This window comes from Phyllostomus hastatus, unplaced genomic scaffold (genome assembly GCF_019186645.2).
Source record: "Phyllostomus hastatus isolate PE091 unplaced genomic scaffold, TTU_PhHast_1.1 phas_contig_40, whole genome shotgun sequence".
Taxonomy (NCBI): Eukaryota; Metazoa; Chordata; class Mammalia; order Chiroptera; family Phyllostomidae; genus Phyllostomus; species Phyllostomus hastatus.
This window is the reverse complement of record NW_025333872.1, coordinates 28,433,827-28,457,198: the sequence shown is the minus strand read 5'-3', so window position 1 is coordinate 28,457,198 and position 23,372 is coordinate 28,433,827. Positions and strand designations below refer to the sequence as shown.

The 23,372-nt window shown below is 36.6% G+C and overlaps 1 protein-coding gene and 1 non-coding gene across 27 annotated transcripts in view; one reads left to right on the top strand and one right to left on the bottom strand.

Moving 5' to 3' along the window:
* RIMS1 (regulating synaptic membrane exocytosis 1) overlaps positions 1–23,372 on the bottom strand; it is a 421,648-nt gene that overhangs the window by 172,806 nt on the left and 225,470 nt on the right. For all 26 annotated transcript variants that reach the window (XM_045843939.1, XM_045843943.1, XM_045843959.1 and 23 more), the window contains 2 exons: positions 16,783–17,123; positions 12,485–13,338 (listed from right to left, as the gene is read on the bottom strand). In XM_045843939.1, coding sequence (XP_045699895.1) covers positions 12,485–13,338; positions 16,783–17,123 — 1,195 coding nt within the window. The remainder of the gene's footprint in view (positions 1–12,484; positions 13,339–16,782; positions 17,124–23,372) is intronic.
* Positions 20,647–20,776, top strand: LOC123822313. Its single transcript, XR_006786283.1, has one exon. It is a non-coding gene; the product is annotated as a small nucleolar RNA SNORA30/SNORA37 family (small nucleolar RNA).

The window sequence follows — 23,372 nt, the reverse complement described above, 5'->3', positions numbered from 1 at the left end:
GACTGATGTACCAAGAATTGGAAAATGGGAAAATTACCCTTTTTCAAACTCAATTATCCTCAACAGTACTTTTGAAATAAATATTTTCTACTGACTCAAATATAAAATTTATTATTTCTTTTTGTAATATTAGTTCCACAAATTTTTTAAAAAGAGAAATTTCCAACAGTGTACAACTTAATCCAGGAACTAGATTTCTAGGTATGTAACTGTGCACTCTCACTTTATTAAGTATAAAACAGAATATAAATTCAGAAACATGTTTTCATTTAATCAGGAAATGATGTAAACATGCAAATATAGTTCAAGAGGACAATAGGTGAAGAAGTAAAATTTGGTCTTAGTTTTAAACTATGGATGGAGAGAGGAGAGCACTTAACAGGGAAGAACAGCAAATGTCAAATAATTGAGATGGAAAAGTATATGGTATGCAGGAAGGGCAAGGTATAAATACTAATCAGTTGAGAAGAACAACGTGTTAGAGAAGATGAGTCTGTGAACATTATAAACTGGAACTATAGTCTAAGGACTGAAGAGCTTGGCTGAAGTTGCATCTTTCATTTTCTATGAAATGACCCAATCTGTAAGAATTTTACCACTAACCCAATTGGAATGACCAAGTGTTAGGACAACAATAATTGCTCACATTTGTATAATACTCTAGACTTTCAAAACTACTTTCCTGCTGACTGTTTCAATGTAGGCCTACTTTCCCGTTTCTGCTCCAGGCATTTGCAAGGTCCTCAATGTCCCTTTTATTTGGAGCCCCCCAAACGCTATAGTCACCTCGTGCAGAATTCACACCTGCTAGTCAGTCAGAAAATTACTTCAAGTACCTGGGACAAAATTCTAAAATATACCTGGATACATATAACTCTTTATTCTGTCCCCAAAATGAAATCAAGTCATTTTGGATAATAAATTGAGTCATTTTGGATGATTTTTCCAGTCAAATGTGCCCCCATGTAAATAAGCAACATTTTTTATGGGAAGCTCAGAGGATGATGCAAAATAAAAATTCTTATGGAAGAATCAGCACTTCATAATTTATAAAGGGTAAGGGCTGGGATCTGGAAAAGTCCTTGAAGACTATCAGGCTCTGTAGTCCATACATTGACTATACACTAGGATTACCAGAAGAAATCTTAAAAGAAAAGAGAGAGATCCACACTGACTAAGTCAGAATCCCTTTTGGTGCTACAAGTAATTTTTAAAAGCTCCCCAGGGAATTCTAAAGTCCAGGTAAGGATGAGGATCACCGATGTAACAGTTCCTGTCATGCTGTGGCCCAAGGCAACCCAGTTCCTAAGAACTGGGATGAAACTGTTCTTTGATCAGCAACTCCTGGGCTCTTTTTCTTCCACAGGTCGATAAGCTTAATGTCCCCAGGCAGAGTCTATCTCCATTGTGTCTCATTGTTCATGCCCATCTCTTTGCCTAGAATGCCACACTGATTCTTCCTGCCCAAATTCTATCCTAGCTCCAATATGAAACCTTAGCAGTCCAGCTTTCCTCCTAGTGCTTGTAACATGTATTATTGGCATATCCTATTTGGTATCATAGAAATGAACATATATGCTGAGCCCTTGCTATGTATCAGGTACAAGGCACACAGAGCCATAGCACATTATCTACTTAATTTTCACATCTAATCCATGGGCTATGTATGATTATTCCAAGTTCCTAAAACAATAGAACATGAAGCACACAGAGGTTAAGAAACATGCCCAATGTGTTCATTCTCTGGCTGAGACTAAAACTATCTGTGTCTTCATGATCTTGTAATGAATCCTCTTCATAAAGTAACTACTCAGTGATTCTTGATGATCTTACAGTTTCCATAGACGAAAAACCACAGAGACAAACGCCAAGCATTAGTATTTATCATGTATGTATATAAACATGTAGAGGTCTTGGTCTCTTTCCTCCTATGAATACCACTGTTGTGAACTGACTTGTGTCCCCTGCCCAAATTCACATGTTGAAGTCCTCACTCAGAGGACCTCTGAACATAACCATATTTAGAGAGAGGGTCTTTAAATAATTAAATTAAAATGAGGTAATTAGAATGGCCCCTAATCCAGTAATGACTGGGATCCTTATCAGAGGAGAAATATGAACACAAACAGAAGAAAGGCAATTGAAGACTCAGGGTGAAAATAGACTTTTATAGGCCAAGGAGAAAGGCCTGGAACATATCTTTCCTTACATGCTCAGAGAAAGCCAACCCTGCCAACATTTAAATTTTGGAGTTTCTTATAGCCCCAGAGCTATAAGAAAATACATTTCTGTTGTTTGGGCCACCCAGTCTGTGGTACCTTGTTATGTCAGTCCTAGGAAACTGCTATACAACTATTACCATGTACGCACCAGGCTCAGAAGAGTTTGCTGTAATTAAAATTAGATCTGCTCTTTGGTATGGAACAGGCACTTTTAAAAAGACCCAAATGCAGAAGTTCAGCTCAGTAGGTAGAACAAGACACTCAAGGAAGATGGCTACAGGTGATAACTATTAAATCCAGAATAGCAGTAAGAATCGAGATGCCTCACAATATATGAGGAAGAATGACACAGAAAGGAATACCTAAATTTCCAATATGGCAATTAGCCTCAGAGAAGTCATTATGTTGGGATCCAGCTTCTCACTCCTGGATGGGAACTGGGGAGGGCAAGGCAAAGGTTTAGTTCTAGAGAGACATGGGCAACAGAATTGGACTCAGTCCCAAGGACCCAGGGACACAAACCTAATAACCAAAAAAAAAGCATAAATCTGGGGCCTGGTCTCAGGCACATATAAGAAGCCAGATCGCTAGGACTGGACCTGGACTGCAACAAGAACAAGTGGCAGGGCTGAGGAAACAGCAGGCCTTAGAAGGTCTGGCTGCAGCAGGAGACAGGACAAGTCCCAAGCTCTCCTAGCTGCAAAGAGAAAATGGCTGCAGGGACAGGAAATCAGGCAGAAATTAACACTCTTCTCTGTTCAATAGTGTGTAAAAGGAGAGCTTTTCATTTGCTTCTGAAGTCTCTCCAAGGTCTAAGATTCTGTCATGCTGTTAAATTGAACCAAAAATGAGAACAACCTTTTCATTCACAGGATAAAATGGGTCAAAAACACTGCAGTATGATTCTGCATTTTAAAAGGATACTGAAGAACAACTTACTGAGATAAAATGGGTGGCAATGAAATCTTCGACAATAAATATTTTTCTAAATGCACTTTGAGGCGTAATTGTTTCCCCTTAAAATGACCTTTAGTTATTATACACCTTCTAAAACATTCTGTATTAAAATTGTAAGCATTTATTACATGTAAAATCATGATTATTTTTGAAAATGCAGCCCAGATTTTAATTTAGATTTTCCTGATCCAAAATAGGAATCTCTTTCAGATATAACTAAATGACTAATATTCTAGTTATGCACTAATTTGGGAGAAATATTCTTGGGTATAATCATGTTAGATTTACAGATTTAATTTCTTTTCTTTTTATAGAATTTCTTTTTAGTCATAACTCTTGTTTTAGAATCAAAGAGATTTTTCAGTCATTTATATATTAGGCAGAAATTGTAACTCAGAAAAAGTGAGGTTCTCACCATGATGATGTCCAAAATTTTCTTAAGACATATTCTTGGAAGTTAGTAATTAGCATGCTAGCTCAGACCACACACACACACACACACACACACACACACACACACAGTTACTTGTGTCTTCTCAATCTCTTCCTAAGATTTAAATTGCACAGATGATTGAAATAGCTAATGTCTATTTCATATACACTGTAAGAAGAGGTTAGTTCTCGAACTTCCTCTAAGGCATTTAAACTGAAGCATCTAACACCTTAAATCATGACTGTTTAAGTAGGTTGAAAGGGAGAATTAAATTTATCTTTCCCTCAGCAATACAAAACAGTCTCTCTTTTCTTTTATGCCTATTCTTATTTTTGTCCTTTGCATCACCAAAGAAAATCAGGCCAGGTAGAGCTGTTGGGCATTGGTGCTAAATGTCAACCTATCCAACTGCCAGTCCAGAAATCTCTTTCCTCTTCATAGATTAAGAGGGCAAATTAAAGAAGAAACTAGAGACATCATTTAGTTAAAGGTTAGAAACTGAAGGTAGAGGTCCATAAAAGTTTATTCATCAGCCTCTGTGTGAATGAGCCAAGGCAGAAGTACATAAGAGGAAAAAGGACAAAAGAAACTGGGTGGGCTCTTCTGAGAGAGCTACGAAGGGCAGGGGCTATGTTTAAATCACGGGCATTCCCAAGGCCCGAGTATGCGCCTGTCATACAGCAGGAACTCAATGAAGCATTTGTGTATAAAAGATAAAGAGAAGCCAATGCTGTTACAGTTCCATAGAGAATCATCGCTGTCCAGAAGTTCTGCTGGCTAAAATGACAATTATGAAAGGCCCTAGAATACATCAAAACTGGTTACTTGCAACTTAAAAATAAGGATTGTTAATAATATTTTTTGTTTTCCTATTTTAATAGATATCAAATCAATGCATGCATGTGATAAAAACTCAAATAAATAAGAGCTTGAGATGTAGCTCCAATAATTCATTTTCCTTCACATCCCTTCTGCCCACACTATCAATTAATTCCATTGCCCAACTTTATTTGTAAGTATTTATTTTCTTAGTTCTCCTAATGAAAAACATTCTAATTTTTAGATAATTTATTTATATTTTTGCTGGAATATTTGCGATGTTATCCATTGGTTTCTAATTTTAAGCTATTACCTATGGTTAAAACTGATTAAAAAAGAAATTTAAACTCACTTTATTTACATCCTTCACTTTCAAAGGCCAATTGTTTTCTTTGTATTTTTACAGTCACTTATTTATTTATTTTTGGCTTGAACAACATGAATTTATTTTGCACAGTTCTGGAGGCTAGAAGTTTGAGATCAAGGTGTTGGCAGGCTTGGTTTCTTCTGTGGCTTCTTTCCTCGGCTTGCAGATGATTAGCTTCTAGCCGTGTCCTCACGTGGCCTTTCCTCTGTGCACAGGAACCCCTGGTGTCCACATTTATACATTTAAATGCACTTGATCCTCTATTTATTGTCTTAAAATTTGAACAAGATATTTTAACTCTTAAACACTTTAAATAGTAATAATCATGTGTTTACCTCCACATCTCCCAATCCTTTTATCCCCCATTTACAGTCAGTTTGAATTTATTCTGACATGGACAAAATATATATATTCAATTGTGTAAAGAAATATGAGTGTTCAATATTTAAGGGTTTTTATCTGAAAACTGAAAACAAGTAAATGAGATTTACAATATTATTACAGGTAAATACTCCAGAACCAAGGAAAAACCCATAATGTGAAGAGGTTAAATGTCCTTTTCTAGAGATGAACTGTCTGGGTTCCTATTCACTCAGAAGAAAATGTACCCAACTTAATAGTCAACTGGGCTGTATCAGGTAATAAAATAAAATCACAATTTTCTTTGCCTCATATTTGAACCATGAGTTTCCTTAACACTTTTTCCCCCCCTCACTGGTTGTTCAGTTTTAGTGGTAAAAAAGAAACAGCCTTTCTTTATCAGGTCAATAATGTCATATAACTTAGCCATTAGCTATTTCTTGGAATCCATGACATTTTTCTTAATATAAAGATATTCTTTTGGAGCCTCCTAGAAATGACCTTCAGTTTTAATTTGGACAGATTGCACACAATGTCCTTCAGGGAGCTCTTTGCATTGAATTCCTGGGTTAGCTCCACTATTTCTTGTTTCTCATTTGTTCCACTTTCTTGATTATTATCCTGTTTTCTGAGTGCATACATCTTTAAATAATATTCTCAGAAGGAGACTGAAAAGTAGGTTTTCTGAGAACTAGGAATTGATTGATGATTACATGTGCATAGAATCATAGTTTTAAAATGGTCTTGCTCTGAACTTTGAAGGCATTGATCAGCAGTAGTCTAAAATCAATTGTCAATAAATGTAAAAGCAGTTAAACCCCCACTGCTTTGTATATGATCTGCTTTATTTTTTAACTTCCAAAAGTTTATTTATCTTTCCCTTTTTCCTGGCATATTTAAAGGTGCTGAAATTCCTCTGTTTTACAATTTTGATCTCTGGACTCATCCTCTGGGCATCCCCAGTATTACATAGGCTTCCCTATTGATTAGTTTCATGGTGGCCTTTGGACCCAAAGGAATTTACAGGCTTAATATAGCTTTTACTTCAATGTCTCAGATTAGGTTAGTTTACTGCCCAGTTAGGCGAGTCAACACATACCTGTAGGCAAGTTTGTGATGGAGTCTGGTCATGTGGTCTTGCATTGTGTCCAAGTATCTCTGTCCAAGCACTTCAGTGCTATGGGTTTAGATATCCTCCAAAGCTTCCACTTTAAAGTTGGTTATTAAACTTAATAATTCAAAAAATATTTTACACAGAATAGCTCTGTGTTTGGGTGGGGAAGGTACCTTGTAAATGGGATTAGGCATTTCAGGATGACCCAAGCTTGACCATGAGTTAGCATTTTGCTCTGTTTGTTTTTAAAGCACACCTCTGTTCTTGAATTCTCTCTTACTTCTAGGGTGAATGTGTCTACTTGTTTACCTAGCTCTTTTTTAGTTTATTCTGCTGGTGTTCTTCACATTTTGTGGTGTTGTTCAATCAAGTTAAGATGGAGTACTGAGTGGATTTGTGTGTGTAGCTGTGGAGAGTTTTCAAGTCAGTATTTTTAGCTAGGCCGCTCTAATGGATGCTAAAACTCTCTGCAACATCTGTGAATGAATGGAGCTCGCCAGTCGGTAGCCTTCACTTCAGGATGAGTAAGTGCGGAGCTCATGGTTAAGCGGGTAAGGGTGGGGGTCCCAGAATGGGAAGCACCTACTCCACTGCATTTTCTCAGGCAGTTAATTGGATTTCATCTTGATTTTTACCAGGGAATTATGTTTGCTGTTTTTTCTGTAAGGGGCTGAAGAGAAGGAGGTGATGGTAAAAGAGTGATGAAGAGTGTATTGTGGTTATTATGTCAACAAACATTGAACAACTCTGCCAATCTGAAGCTCCCCTCCTCACCACCAGCCATAGAATCTGATGGCTGAGCCTGAAGTCATTGTAAGGTGCTTCATGGCAGGGGAACTTCTCTACCACCAGACCCTTTTGTTTACTAGGGAAGCTTTTATGTTCAAAAGCACTCTACTTTCCTCTTCCCCTCTTCTAAAAACATCCCACCAGCTCACAATTTACTTTCTTTTCTCTTCATTTGTATAGGGTCTCATGGGGTAAGAAAATAAATGTTCAGGGAGACATTTGAAGAGAGAACCATTTTAAGTTATAATTGTTTTAAGGGTATATATACCCTTATATATAGGGTGTGTGTGTGTGTGTGTGTGTGTGTATATATATATATATATAAAGTCTGTAGCCAAATTCTTACAGCAGGACATAGTTTTATCTTGGGGTATATCCTGTCTATAAAGTCCCCAGTAAGAGTGCTCTGGATAGCCAACAAAAATTGTCACAGGGCAGGAACAAAAGCTATCTCTTTATCTACCTATATCTATATATTTATCTATGTATATGGGTATATTTATTTATTTAATCACTGTACCTCTGAAATCTAGCACAGTGTGCTTGGAATCTAGGAAATTCTTATAGATATACTGTTTAATATCATGTACATTAAGCAATATTTATATAATATCATATATAGATTAATATACAAAAACATAAATGGCAGCCAAATTTTTAAATCTCAAACCTGCAGGAAATAGGTTACAGGAAATAGGTCTATCAAAAGGATATAATATGCATTTTTTGCTCTCAAGAAACAGAAGCAAATCAACAACTTCCAGGCAGAATTAGAAGCTCTGTGTGAATAGTAAGCACTATATTTATGGAGCCCTAAAAGGATACTCCTAATACTTTTAATAACTGAAAAATAATATAAAACATTACATGAACCAGTTGCCCTCCCAATGTGATTGTTCAAGGGTCCCTTACTCTTGTTCCTGAATCCTTGATGTTTAAGTTGTCAGACACCAAAATTGAATAGTCAATGGTTTACTTTGCCCACAACCTATACCCCAGTCCTGTGAAACTGTTTGTCTCTAGGAGGGAACTGACACTTACTATTAAGGGTGTTCCATCTCCCTCTCAACCACTCACTTCTTGACACTCTTGCAGGTATCATCTCTTTCAGTAATCCAGGTCACGTGCTCATAAAAGGACTGTTTAGCACTGCCTAACAGCAACAGTTATGAACAAACCAGTCGGCCCTTGTTATACAGGTTGAGCTAAGAAGACATTCATGGAGTTCTTTCAGAGTTCAAAGGCATGTAATTAGCATTGTATTTTCTCAGTTAACACAAAATCAGCAAAAAGGAGAGGAGTGAAAATGAAGGATAATCTGTTATCCAACACCAGACTCTTCTTCCAACTTGTTTTGTCTGAGGGTTTACTACACTTTAAGTTCCTTGTATTTTAAATGACTTACTCCCCTGATCAAGCAGCACTACCTCCATGCTTCTTCTCAGAACTGGCAGCATTTCTTTCTCCCCTCCACACTGGCTCCATCTTGTCTCTTTTTTATTCTTAGGTCTCATTCCTCAACTCCTTGGGGCACAAATCATCACTAGACTTTCTCCCAAAGAACGGTATTACACATTTCACTCAAAATTCAGCTACTATCTTATAAACAAGAGTGAGTAAGTCCACTGTTTTTCTTCTGTATAGAAAGATTTATATTAGTTAATATTTATAAACTAAGAGAAGAGAGATGCCTAATTTTTTTCAGTGGGCAAAAGCAATATGAACAGTGTTCCTACTGAAAATGTGGTAACTGACCTCAATTTTTAGATAAGCCCACTAGATAGAGCTTACCCTTAATCTTTGTGTGGGTCTTGTGTGTGAGCTGCATTACACTATACGCACAAGATTATATTCAATGTATGTGAATGTCAGGTTGTCTTTCAGATGCCAGTTATTTGATCAGCTTATTTTTTATTGAATGGTGGACACATAGCAAAATTCTATCGAAGTATCTTGAAAACATGACCCTTTGAGGCATATACTAAACTGTATTTCATTGTGTAATTATTCTTTATTGCTTATTTCTCTCAACACAATGTCAGCACAGAGCATATTCTTTTCTATTAAACCTCAGTTTATCTATGAAAAGTACTAAGTATACATTTGCTAATAGAGATACAAATCATCTCAGCAAAATAATAATATGAATTACAAAAATGGTACATATATATTAAATAGTTATCTAATGACCAGTGCTCTAGTCTGAATGTTTGTGCCCTCCACCCCAAAATTCATAGGTTGAAATCCTAACCCCTAAAGATGATGGCATGAGAGGTGGGGATATTGGTAGGTGCTTGGGTTTTGAGGATGAAGCCTTCATAAATGCTCCTAGAAAAGAGACCCCATACACTCCCTAGCCCCTTCCACCATGTGATAAAATTTCACGATGGTGCTACCCCTGAACCAGGAACTTGGCCATCCTGGCAGCCTGATCTTGGACTTCCCAGCCTGCAGAATGGTGAAAAATAAATTTCTGTTGTTTCTAAGCTCCCTACTCTGTGGCCTTTTGTTATAGCAAGCAATTTGAGCAGACTAAAGAGCCAGGCATTGTGTTAAATGTTTAATTTATATGTGTAACTGATAAATTGTACAAGAAAATGCACAGGATACAGTAAAAATGTAACTTTAATTTCTGTGTTCCAATGCTCTTTAAATTTTACTCCATGGGAATACTCTTCCCATGACCCTGAAACTCAAAGCATAGTATCTACTTTCTTCTACGAAATCTCTTCTCAAATCATTCCTCCTCTTCTCACCCCACTGGGGTCTGTAAGATATGAAAAATGTTTTTTAATAATTTCTCTGAATATTGTATGTATGAATGACCATCTCACATTCATTGTGGCATTAGATCTACAGTACAGGAAACATAGGCAAAATCAATAGAGAAAGAACACTAGGGCATCCTATTTTATATGCATCATCTCATTCAAACCACTCACAATTTTGTGAGACTTATGGAGGTTAAGTAACCTGGGCAGGGTGAAGGGCGCTAGAGATTATCATATCAGGCAATGGAGAGGTTTGGTAATAAAGTCATTAGTAGACATTACAGATTATTAAAAGGTATGTTCTTTAGAGCTAATGCTTCATTTTGTAAATGTTGAGTTGGAATTGGTTAAAATATTAGAATAGAACAGCTACTTTGGAGTAAATTCAAGACATTAAGGAGATTAATTATAAGTTTAGAGAAAATGGGGCATCTGTGTTGGATAATGATACACATGATGCCCCTGTATTCCCAGATGAAGAGATTTAACTCCAAATTCAGAGGCATCTATATCCCAAGTGGCCACCAAAGTTCCCAGAATGATAATTCCCAAGAAGGGGAGACAGTGTGCCAAGGCAGTTAGTTCCTCATATGACAACAGCTCCATCCCTCCAATTAATATCCATGCCATTAGTCATGGTTTCTTCCATAACATTGTTACTATAAAAAATTTTGAGATTCAATTTGGTCTGATTCCTTGTTCTTTGTGGTTCATAACACATATTCAGTAAGAGCTGACACAGTCCTTTCTTTAATGCGTGGAAAAATTATATATATGTATGTATCTGTCAAGAGTTACCTGCGTATCAATTGAGCACAGCCATTACTTAACATTTTACTACTTCAGAGGGGGAAAATATGTGTTTATAAGCATATTAAGGCAAGAAAGGCAAGAGTCTACTCAGCATCTGATTCTTAAAAGCCAATAGACAATGTGCATGCACAGAGGCAAAATAACTTACCATTCAAACATAAGTCATCAGAAGGATAACTTTTTAAAATCAATGTAGCATAAACATTTCCTATTCCAAACTGAATTACAAATTCCATAATCTGCAAGATCTATTAATGCCTTTAACACTAAACCCCACCATCAACTACTTAAGGCTATCTTATGAACCAGCCATGATAATTTCCAGCACCCTGAACAAGTTACTTAACCTCCATTTATATATATATGTGTGTGTATGTGTGTTTTATATATACAAACACACACATGCATTTAATTATATCTATGTATGTGTGTATATATATATATATATATATATACACACACACATAGAAAGAACACCTGTGTGTAGTTTAGAGATAGAAAAGATGAGAAAGCAAAGTGATAGTTTTATAAAACTTGTAATATTTAGCACATAATTTAGCAATTATAAAGCCCAAAACTATATAAAGAGTCCATAATATAAATTAACTAAGAAACACTACAAGGACCCCAACACTACAAGGACAATGATGACCCTCACCATCAAATTTAGGATTGTGGCCAGTTTAAATCTGAGTGAATATTCAAAACAATACTCATAATTTCAATAATAAATTGAAGTACTTTCTAAGCCAGTGCTATCTAAAGAAACTTTCTCTGATGATTGTGCTTGAGCACCTGCAATGTGGCCAAGTGCAAGGGGGGAACTGAATTATTTTAAAGTTTATTTAATTTCAATTAATTTAAATTTTAAAAGCTACATGTAGCTATAGTATTGTAGAGTGCAGGTTTAGACAGGAAAAAAGGAAGCCTGTCTAAAGGAACATCATGCAATGTGTCAAAATCTTTTGCAATCTAACAGGTAAAATGAACTTTGTATTTCCAAGTTACCGTAAATCCGAAGCACATTATATAACATCTTCATGGTATAATCTTTATGAACAAATTTCTCTACAAATTATGAGGAAGACATTTGAAACTTGAAAAGTGCTACTTCTGTGACTGGACTATCACACCACTGAAGTTTTTTAACAGGTACACTTCCCTTTATCAAGCACAGTTTTCATTTTCCACAAGAGAAGCTATTTTTCCCAAATATATCCACCTCAAAATAATAACGGAAAAACATAAGATGTAACTGAATTTCCAAGAATGAGAGAAACCAAAGTCATTAAAGAACTCTTATAACCCAAATTTTGAGCTCGTGCTTGTTTTAAAATCCCACAAAAAACTAACTACTACTAAAAACTTCTGTTCACTGGGATAAAAGCTGTGAGCTTTCCAAGTCATACTTTTCCCCCTCCACTTGTACTGAGATATTTTTTCTACAAATCATTGAGATATAACTGATATCCACCTTTGTATAAGTTTAAGGATAGTGCATAATGAGTTGACATATCTATATTGAGAAATGATTATTACCATGAGTTGTTAACATACATCTCATCTAATGATTAAAAAAAAGTTTTTACTTTGTGTGATGTGAACTTTAGCCAACTTTCTAAAATACTACAGAGTAGTGATAAATATAGTCATCACCTGTACATGACAAGCCACACTTCTACACCTGGCATACGCACATCCCCAGCTCAGCAGACAAAACTTCCAAGCCCAGCACACACTCACACGTCGGATCCCTACGCAAGTGTAATTCCGGCCTCGGTGCAGGCACACCTCCGATCCGTGCGCATCCCCGCGCAGGGTCGGTATCCACCCCCTCACCTTTCTCACTGACGCTCTCGCTCTCCAGCTCCACGTCCTCGCAACTGGTGTACTCCGGCGTCGACACGCCCTCCTCCTCCGAGCTGCTCACCGACATCTGCCTCTTCTTGCCGCCCCTCTTGGGCCGGTGGGGTTTGGGCGGCCGCACCGACTCGGACTGGTCCGAGCTCAGCGAGTCATTCCGCAGCATGATCTCCGCCTTCTCGCGCTTGGCCTTCCGCAGGAGGACTGCCGAGCTGGGGTCCAGGCGGCTCTGCTTCCTGAGGGGCTCCTGGGCTTTGGGCTCCAGGGCTTTCGTGGGAGCCGGCCCATGCCTGGGAGCCGGCGGGCTGTGGTTCGTTAGCTGCTTGGCGCCCGGTGCCCTGGCTTCCGCAGTCCTCTCGGTCGGGTAGACCCGCTGGGAGTCTGGCGGCAAAGCCCTGCCGGCGGCCGGCGCTCGCTTCCCCGCCTTGCTTTCGGGCGGCGAGGCGCCCGCCTCGGTGCGTGGGAGCGCCACGTCGCTGTGGCGCCGCTCGTGCCTGGCTCGGGACACCCGCGCGTGCATGCGCATCTGCTGCTCCTCCGGCGGCGGTTTCACGGGGTACCGCGCCAGGTTCGGGTCGCTGCGGTACCTGGTCTGGTACTCCTCCTCACTCCTTTGCTTCTCGTCCTCCGCAGCTTTGCCGTCCTCACGATTTTCTGGCACTTCGGGATAGTCCTGTGACCGCCCTTTCTCCAGCCTTCGGCTTTCCCGCCGGTCTTTCCGCTCCCGCTCTTCCACAGCCCCCTCCCCAGGTTGCACCGAGGACTTTGGCCCGCGTTTCCGCTCGCCCTTGCCTTTGCCATTCTGCTCAGACAGCCCTGGAGTCTTCTTCCTGTGATATACAAAGGAACGTCAAAAAGGAGACCAAGGCCTAAAGCGTGAAGTGAAAACCAGACCTTCGTATTCCAGATTTAAATCCTTTCGAGTAATTACTTACAATTCGATGTTTAAACTGAAAGTGACATGATGAGGAACCAACGTAAACCTGTATATCTGATTAGCTTTCTAAATAAGGGTCAGCATTATAATATGTTCAGGGACTTTAGAAAGTGTTTGAACATTTAAAATTCTCTATAAATTAGATCAATAAAAACATCAATAAATTAATTCAATAAATGAAAGTTTTATATTAACCACTGCTTGTGAATCATAATCTTTTAGATGAAACTCATGTAGGTAATAATATTAAAATATAATAAAGGTAACATCGATTCAAAAATAAGTATATACTTGATATATACTTAGACAATAGATATGGACAATCTTTTATTATAACTAAAATTTTTAAAGAAATGTAAATACAAGTGTGTGTATTTCAGAAGTCAAATCAAATAGCACTTCTCCAGCAGTAGAACAAAAGTAATTTTAATGAGATTATATTCACCCAAACACCTTTTTAGGAAGTTAGGGGAAAAATTACTTAATGAATGAATTTTTATTTTACCTTCAATGGGCAATAATAATAGAAATATTGAAATTTAAAAATATTCATTTTCCTTCCCTCTTTCTCTCCCTCATTTCAGAACACAGTGCAAAAGAAGAAAACAGGTTTTTTCCTGCTTTTCTCTTGTTGAAGTCATTAGCAAGATAAGAGAAAGGGGTTTAGCAATCTTTGAATCTTGTAGATAATCATTTAACTGCCCCTTTCAGCACTTCCCTTTACACTTGTGTGGACTTAATTTTGGAAAGTACTGGCAACTACTAAAAGGAGGTGTCTTAGTTAAGCATTCTGACACTATGTGTTCTATTATGCAATTAAAATAGAGACAACATAAGACTTTTTGGAATGTTGAGGCCCATAGAAAGGGCTTTCTAGAGGGAACATCATTTGACAAAAAATCTAAAAGCAGAAGTAATAAACATCAAGTACAAGATGGGAAAAAGGAGGGCAATTTCTACTGGGGATTACCAAAGTAGTAATTGGCTAAGATATGTTGTGGGTCAGTTTGAGGAGGGGCTGGTGATAGTGAAAAGAAAGAATAAAGCATATCAAATGGTGTAAGAAAGCAAAATGGAAACATGGCAAATTCTGCTTTAGATTACATTGGTCACTTGAAGTGAAAGGGATTTTCTTCGAAGATGAAATTGCAAGGGTGGTATTGTGAGAGGCCTAACAATACAAATAAATCATTATAAAATACAGTTTTGATAAGAGCATGATGATTGTACTGCTCATTAAGGTATAGTTGATCTGGTTAGAAGTTTATATTGAGTTACTTTACTTTTCCTCAAGTGCTGATAAGTCATGCCTGCCTTGCAGAGTTCATGTGAGGATCAGAGGAGACACCGTCTGTGGAAATGCTTTATGAAAGGATAGAGTGTTATGCAAATGCGAGGAGCTGTCCAGTCTCTCTGATGCTTTGCTTTACTGATTGTTTTTCTCACCTCTACCCCTAATTGCCCCATTTTCACGGGCTCCTGATGAGTGTATGAAGTATGATCAAGAACACTTCTATAATTTAAAAGAGACTGCCATTTGTTCAGTCTTGCTTGTCTCCCTGAGGTTGTCACCTTTTTCTTCTCCTACACTCACTATGTCCTTGCTGTTTTCTTCAGTGTGTATATAGTCTGCACACGATTTGTGTAACCAAAGGGCACTTGCCCCTATCGATTTTTCAAAGTTCATCAATACAAAGTTTCTTCTCAGTCCTCATTTTTTAACTTATTTTTCATTTTTCACCATGTGCCATAAACAAGATTCATATTTTCTCTTTAGAAAATTTATAGCACCAAATCACCTTACTTAAAAATATCATATTCTGACCAATCTCAAACTGCACCTTCAATTTAGTTTTCTTAACAGACATCAGTTTGTTATTGATGTTATTAATTGTTAATAACATCAAAGTTATTAATTATTAATTCTGAGTATCTCTGGTGTCCCTTCTGTCTTCAATACACAGTTTATGCACACTCTTTTATTTCCTGTAATGTCTTCTCCTACTCTTCTACTTACCTTACAACTCCTGGATATCTTACAATGCTTAATTCAGAATGCACTTCCTCTTTCCTGCAGCTCCCAAAGTACTGCATGTATTTTCTAGCTTTAATCAAATTAGTCTTTTGGTACAGTTATCTGTCTTTCCCAGGATATTGTGTGCTATCTTCCCTAGGATCTGTGAGAAAGCGATCATGCCCTAATCATCTTTATACTCTCCGGTTCCTGGTACAGTATTTCCTTATATAAATAAATAACAGCTATTGGCTTAAATAATAGTTACATTAATTGAATGCTTCCCATGTGCCTGCATCTGAACAGAAGTTCTCATTTAATCACACTGAAACAACCCTGTAAAGTGGGTTGTTACTAGTGTGACGGAACTGGGACTAGAAGCCAGACCTGTTTAACTTTGAAGTTTTTTATTTTATTTATGGGCTTTGTTTGGAAAGGGGAGCAAAAGCCTTTCTTGGAGCCATAAGCAGACAAGCTTGCTCTCAACAATAGTCAAGACCCCCAAACTACCAAGCCCATGAAGTAAAGGCCTAGATGCCCCTTGTTAACATTATCCCAGTGCAAAGGATCCAGTCTGGTCATAAATACATTGTTTCAATGAATGAATGAATGAATGGATGAATGAATGAATCTATTGAAATAAAAGATTTGTTCATGTTCACCCATACTAAAATTTCTCAGTGGCCTTCCATTATTCCTAGGATAAAAGCTATAAAATTTAAGCTGGCCAAAGGCCCAGTGTGACTCGGGCCCTAATACCTTCACCACCCCCTCTCCTCCATCCCTTGCTCTGCTACTCACACTCTAGCTGATGGGTACTCTTTAGGTTTTCCCACAAGCCTTGTCCCTTTGGGCTGCATGTTCCTGCATATACCTGGACCACACTTCCCACTCTTCACCTGGTTAATTCCTAGTCACTTTTAAGAGTCCAGCATAAAAGAAATGTCCTCAAAGAAGGCTTTGCTGATACACCCACATGCCCGCCAGTCCCCACATCATATTTTCTCAGAGCACTTTCAATTAAAGGACTAATTGTGTAAGTGCATATATGATCTAAAAATTTTGCCAAATTCAAGGTTGGAAGTTAGCAGCCCAACTGGGTGACATCAGTTCATAATAGGACAGAAAAGCTTCTCAGCAAAGGTCTCCAAAGGCACGACACATCCTGCATATCAACAAAGCACCTCATGTTGTTACCTTCTGTGTGGGGCCTGAGAAGTACCACTTCCACACATTTTTCTTAGTAACCGTTAAATTCTTGAAAATGGGTTTGCCATCAATACAAGACCTTGCCTTTTGCTCACATGGTTAACAAACTATTACCTCTCTCTTGGAGGTTCACTTCTAGACCTGGATGCAGCCTGCTTCTGCTCCAGCCCCAGGGCTTGCTGTGAAGGCTCAGCCCCTTTGCTCCTGTCAGGCTGTGCACCCGGGGGAGCCGTGTCCTGGGAGGAGGCAGCTGCTGTGCTCAGGGGAGTCTGTGACCTTGATCGCTCTTGGAGCCGTGCTTTCTTTTCTCTGGGTACCTCAGAACCAGCACCTGTAGCTGTATCACTTAGGGTTCCATCCTGACTGGGCGGCTGAGGGCCACTTCCAAAGAACCAGGCCCCGGATTTGGTTAAGATTTCTTGCTGCTTTCGACATAAATTGCATACCCACATAACCTATTTGAAGAAGAGAGAACAACATAAATTTTCTATGCCATTTGGAAATAAATTATTTTCATCAAATATTTTAAGGAAAAATAGTTGTCATGTTCATATTTATCTTTATAAATTTCTTGTAAAAAAATCCTTACAAAAGTCACAGTCAAGTATATGAAGTCACAGTGCTTCTGGGTAACCAGGATAGAGTTTACTCTTGCCATTCTAATCCTATGATTCTGAGTTTTCTTTTACCATATATCACCATATTTTGTATGAATGGCCTTGAAGTTTTACATAAAATATGTTACTAAAGTGTTCTAAGAAAAGTAGTTGATTGATTAGAAAAATATTTTAAGGAGCTATAGAATTAATAATTATGTACATAAATTTAGGTGTCTCAAAGGATGTAGAAGATATCTATTTTTTTCAAAAAATCATGGATTATTAAAGCCAATATTAAAATATATTTCTCTGGAACAAACAATCAAACAATAAAAGATAGGTACAAAAAAGGTCAGGTTGTATATGTTCTCTAGTTTATTACTAATAAACTAACCTCAAGTGTATTTTATGCTTTCAAATATAACTTTCCACGCACATATTTACTAAATCCATAAATCTGGGTCTGGGTTTATTCATATGTGAAAACTGTGATATAGTTTCCACTAAGAGAGCTACTTTGGAATGGTCATTTAGAAATATATCCACTGATAACTTATAGGACATATGACCATCTAAAATAAATCTATGTGTCTGCTCCCCTCTTGGTGACATTAAAAATAAATGTGATAATGAGAACAATGATCATACTAGAAGTCATAATAACAGCAGTGACACCCAGCAGACACAGAGCTAGACAGGTGCCTGCAGTCCTGTGAACCTCACTTCCAGTGACCCCAGTGCCTCTGCTTCTTTGTGGTCAGTTCTTCTTGCTGCCTCAGCTGATCTGATTTCCTTTAAATGCACTTTCATTTCCCTTTCTACTTCAGAAACAACCTCCCCTTGCCCAGGAAAAAGCTGATGACCAAACCCTGGGGCCTCATTTTCACAAATAGGAATTCAGTCAACAGTTCCTCAAAAATATCACATAAGGGTGAATAAATCCTGGATACATTACATGGGAAATGATGAGTAAAAGAAAGCAGCTTTATTTATTTGGCAAACAGAAGAAAATGTATGACCGAAACATTCAGATGGATAAGAGGAAAATTATAACTGTGGCCATAAAATTTGATGAAAATAAAAACTTGAAGAAAAGTAATATACTTTAACACAGAAAATATTGCAGATAAACTGTTAAGAACTGCTGCTTTCTAAGCAAGGAAACTCAAAAGAATTCATAATGCAGGGTGGAGAGGAAGGTTTACCATTGTTTGCATGGGAGATAATACAATAACAAATAATAATACAAGAATAAATTGTGCTTCATGTACTCACAAGTGAAAACCTACTTTTGCCCTACCCTGTATGGGGGAAACTAAGGCTTAGAGATATTTGCAAAAATGTGTAGTATTGTTGAAACTTAATTCATTTCTACATTTCCTCAGATCATAGAATGAACTCAGTTCACAAAGGTAGTAAGGCATAACATCTATGTCTCCCAACAGATTTCTCATTTACTAAGGTGTGAAATAATATGAACAAAATAAAGGATTTGTGTAATGTAACTTTAATTTCCAAATAAGGCTATATTACACTTAAGGTATCATAGCCTGGTTATGTCATCAATAGTGTCCTTCAGAAGTCCTGATGGGTTGCACATGGACATATTAAAGATTACATCATAGGGGGCGGTGACCCAGCACCATGACTTCCGTGCTGAGTGATATTGATTCTCCTCTGACTAGACCCTGGATGGAGACAGGTGATGTGTTTCCTTATTAGCTGCCTCTGTAGCTGATGTGAGAGTGATAAGCAGGTCTGAAAACATACCATGTGTAGTAAGTCCTCACTTAACATCGTTGATAGGTTCTGCAGCTTTAAGTGAAACAACACGTAACAACCAAATTTCATAAGCTAATTGTTATTAAGAAGAGTTAAGTTCCTATGATACCTCAGCAATGTTCTAGAGAAATGACACTGAATAAATAATATTCAAGGACTTGCAGTAGTTATGGACATGGGTATGAAACATTGACTATTTCACATAGACCAAGGAGACATTAAATTTGTATTTGTTATACTAAGTATAAGAAAAATATTATTTGTGATCTAAGTTAAGTCCTTTCCTACAAAAATATTAAAGCATACTTAGTATAAATTTTAACCTTCCTTTAAAACCATACAGAAAAAACAATAACATTTACAATTAATACAAAAATTCAAAAATGGAGGTCGAAAGAGGCAGAAAGAAGCATAATACCGATTAAAAGAAGAGCAAAGGAGACTGTTCACTTCTTTGAACATCTTTATCTTTTCTAGAACATTCTTATTTTGACTGCTTCACATTTTAAGTGTTATAAAAATGAGCCAGTGAGAGATAATTGCCAGATGTGGGAAAGTTCCAAATTTTGAATATGCGCAGAATTGCTACATGATCGGTAAAGGAAAATATAGTTATTATTAATTACATTTAAATTTAACTATTTAATATTATTTTAAATTTATTTAAAAAGTTACAGTTAGTGGGTAAGTAGAAACAGCTACTTTAATATTTTCAAACTATTATTTATTCACTTACATCTGTGATGTTTTATCTAATTTTGTCTATTTTTAACACTTAGGAATATATTGTTTAATTACAAGTATTTTCCTATATCTTATTTTCTGGTGCACCACAACATTTTTAGATTTATATTTCACAATTATAAATGTGGTCAACCTATTCTCTAATTTGAAAGCAAAATTAACTATAAAAAGCCAAACTATTTTTATTAAAATACTACCACCCAATCTCAAAGATTAGTTATTCAAATTACTCTTGCCACAAAGTTTACAAAAAAAAATAAATTGCTTACATGAGTTGTAAAGAAAATATAATAGAATACTTTTGTCATAGCTTTCAACATAGTTCGTATTAAACATCACAGACATGTATAAAAATGAGCCAAATCATTATTTAAGAAGCAATATAGTTAGGCATGTTTAAAGATTCTCTTTCTGAATATAGTAGTAGGTATTATTATGCTTGCCTGGAACTATATAGATAACGCTTTCTTAAGTAATTTTTTAAAAAGGGAAGACAATTATTTCTACCAAGGGAAAAAAATGCTACCCCCCCCCCCCCAAACACACACACACACCTTTTAGAGACAGCACTATGCAGGGTCAGGCTCTGGTTAAGTGGCCTGGGATGTGTTCCGTATTAATCTAAACCAAAGCAGGTCTATGTAATAACTTAGCTTAATAATTTACAGATGCTAAGCAGCCAAATAAATACAAACTCAAAGGAAATATTGTGATGCAACAAGGCTTCTGAAAGTCCATGCCATACATCAGAAATATGAAGAATACTTGAAAATTTTATTTTGACCTTTTGACTTAATATCATTTTAAATTCCATCTTCCCACTTAATGAATACTTAAGAAATACAGTAAATTGTTAGCACTTTCACAAGTCCTCCCCCAGGCAGTGGGGCCAGGATTTGGTAGCTGGTAATGAAAGAAAAACTCTTGGGTGCATTTTTGCCCTGACTCTGTGCCAGTGGCAGCTGTCACTCAGTAGCACAGAGGGAAAAAAAAGAAAGAAATACAGTAAAGTGTTTTATAAATTCCCCATAATTAGTTCAGCCCGAGAAATAGAAATTACAACATCCCCTACTGCATAGAGAATGGGGTGGGGAGGGTGGAGAGAGAGAATAAATAAGAATTCTATGGATAAAATTGTAAGTTTGGAAGAAAAAAAACATTATGTAGAGGGAGAAATACTTTACACTTGCCTTGACACAAAATGTTTATAGAACCAGGAGCACAGAGCAGAAGAACCGTGCCTTGGATTTACTCTCAATGATATTTGTTACTGAGGTGAGTCATGACAAAGAGGTACAGTATCTTACATTAACAATGTCTTTCATATAACAATCCATTTGAGGTATTTAGTATTATCACATAAAGAATAAATATAAACATAAAGGGTTTTTAAAAACAAAGGATAACCTGTGTTTAAATTCTCATTCTATGTTTTAGATACAAATTTTAAAACTGACTTTTGTTTAAAACAGCACTTTATTCAAAAATTGTTATGCTACCTACCATTTTGTGCCACTTTAGGTATTTTAATTTTAAATTAAAATTGCTACAACTGTCACAAGAAGAAACTGAAAATCTTAATGGCTTTAAACTAGTAAAGAAGTTAAATTAATCATTAACAGACAAAAGAAGTTGAATTCATAATCAAAAGACAACTTACAATGAAAATTCTAGAGCCAGCTATATTCACTGAAAAATTATTTTCAACATATTTAAAGAGTAAATGATACAAACTTACATGAACATTTTTTTATTAAAAAAGAATAAAGAGAACTATTTCTACTTCTTAATTCATTTTATCAAGTCACCATTCTCCTAATACTAAACTCTTGATACAAGGAACCCTGTAAAAAATAATAAAATAAAACCCTTTACCTCTCTTACAAATAATTATACATCAATAAATTAGAAAACATAGTAGAAATGGATAAATTCTTAGAAACATACAACCTTCCAAGACTAGATCATGAAAAAATAGAAGATCTTAACTGACTGATTACTAGTAAGGAGATTGAATCAACAATCAAAAACTATCCAACTAACAAAAGTCCCAGGACCCAACAACTTCAGTGATAAATTATATCAAATATTCAAAGCAGATTTAATATGAATCCTCAAACTCTTCCAAAGAGTAGAAGAGGAAAAAAGACTTCCAAACTCAGGAGGCCAGCATTACTTGCATACCAACATCACTCAAGAAACCACAAGAAAATAAAATTACTGGCCAATATTCCTGATGAACATGGGTATAAAAATCTTCAACAAAATATTAACAAACTGAATTCAATAATACATTGCAAGGATCATACACCATGACCAGGTAGGGTTTATTCTAGGGATGCGATGATGATTTGACATCTGCAAATCAGAATATACAATAGGAAAAGGTCAGTCTTTTGGACAGCCACATGCAGAAGAATAAAACTGGACCACTTAATCTTAAACCAAACACAAAAATTAACTCAACATGGACTAATGGCTTGAATGTAAGACCTGAAACCATAAAAGCCCTGGAAGAAAACAAAGACACTTAGTTCCTTGCCATCAGTGATGGTTTTTTTTAATCTGACACCAAAGTCAAAGGCAACCTACTGAATGGAAGACAATATTTGTGGATTGTATATCTGATAAGGGGTTAATATCTGAAGTACATAAAAACTCGTATAACTCAAAAAAATAAACAATCTGATTTTAAAAATGGACAGAAGATCTCAATAGACATTTTTCCAAAGAAGACATACAAATGGCAAACAGGTACACAAAATGATACTCAGCATCACTAATCATCAGGAAAATCCCTATCAAAACCACAATGAGTGGTCACCTCACACTTGTTAGAACAGCTGTTGTCAAAAAGAAGACATAAGTGTAGGCAAGGATGTGAAAACAAAGGGAACACTTGTGCTTTGTTAGTGGGGATGTAAATTGTTGCAGTGGCTCTGGGAAATAGTATGGAGGTTCCTCAAAAAATTAAAACCAAAATTACCATATGATTAAGAAATTTCATTTCTGGGTATTTATTTGAAGAAAAAACACTAACTAAATACTGTGTATGCACTCCCTTGTTCACAGCAGCATTATTCACAACTAAGATATAGAAACACTCTAAATGTCTACTGATGGGTGAATGGATAAAGAAAATATATATATATATATATATATATATATATATACACACACACACCATATATATATATACACACTATATATATATATATATATAACATTCATATGATATATGACATTATATTTATATGATATATATGTATCAGCTGAACAAGGTACAATGTACAATTATATTTAATACTATAAAATGGGAAGTAGGCAATAGACTGTGTTCATCAGAAAGGTTTCAAAGTAATGCCTTTATTTCCCTGCCCTCAGATTCATAAGCTAAGACCGCAGAAGCTGTGGAAATCTGTACACATTTCTACATTCCATTGTTGGCAACCTCTTGACTCCATCAAGCTTTCCTTCTCTCTGAAACTGGCCACTCTTCTCAAACAACAGAGCTGTGTGGTTGACATACTGTCAACCTAGTATTTTGCCTTGAATCCCTTTTTGATGCCAGATCCTATG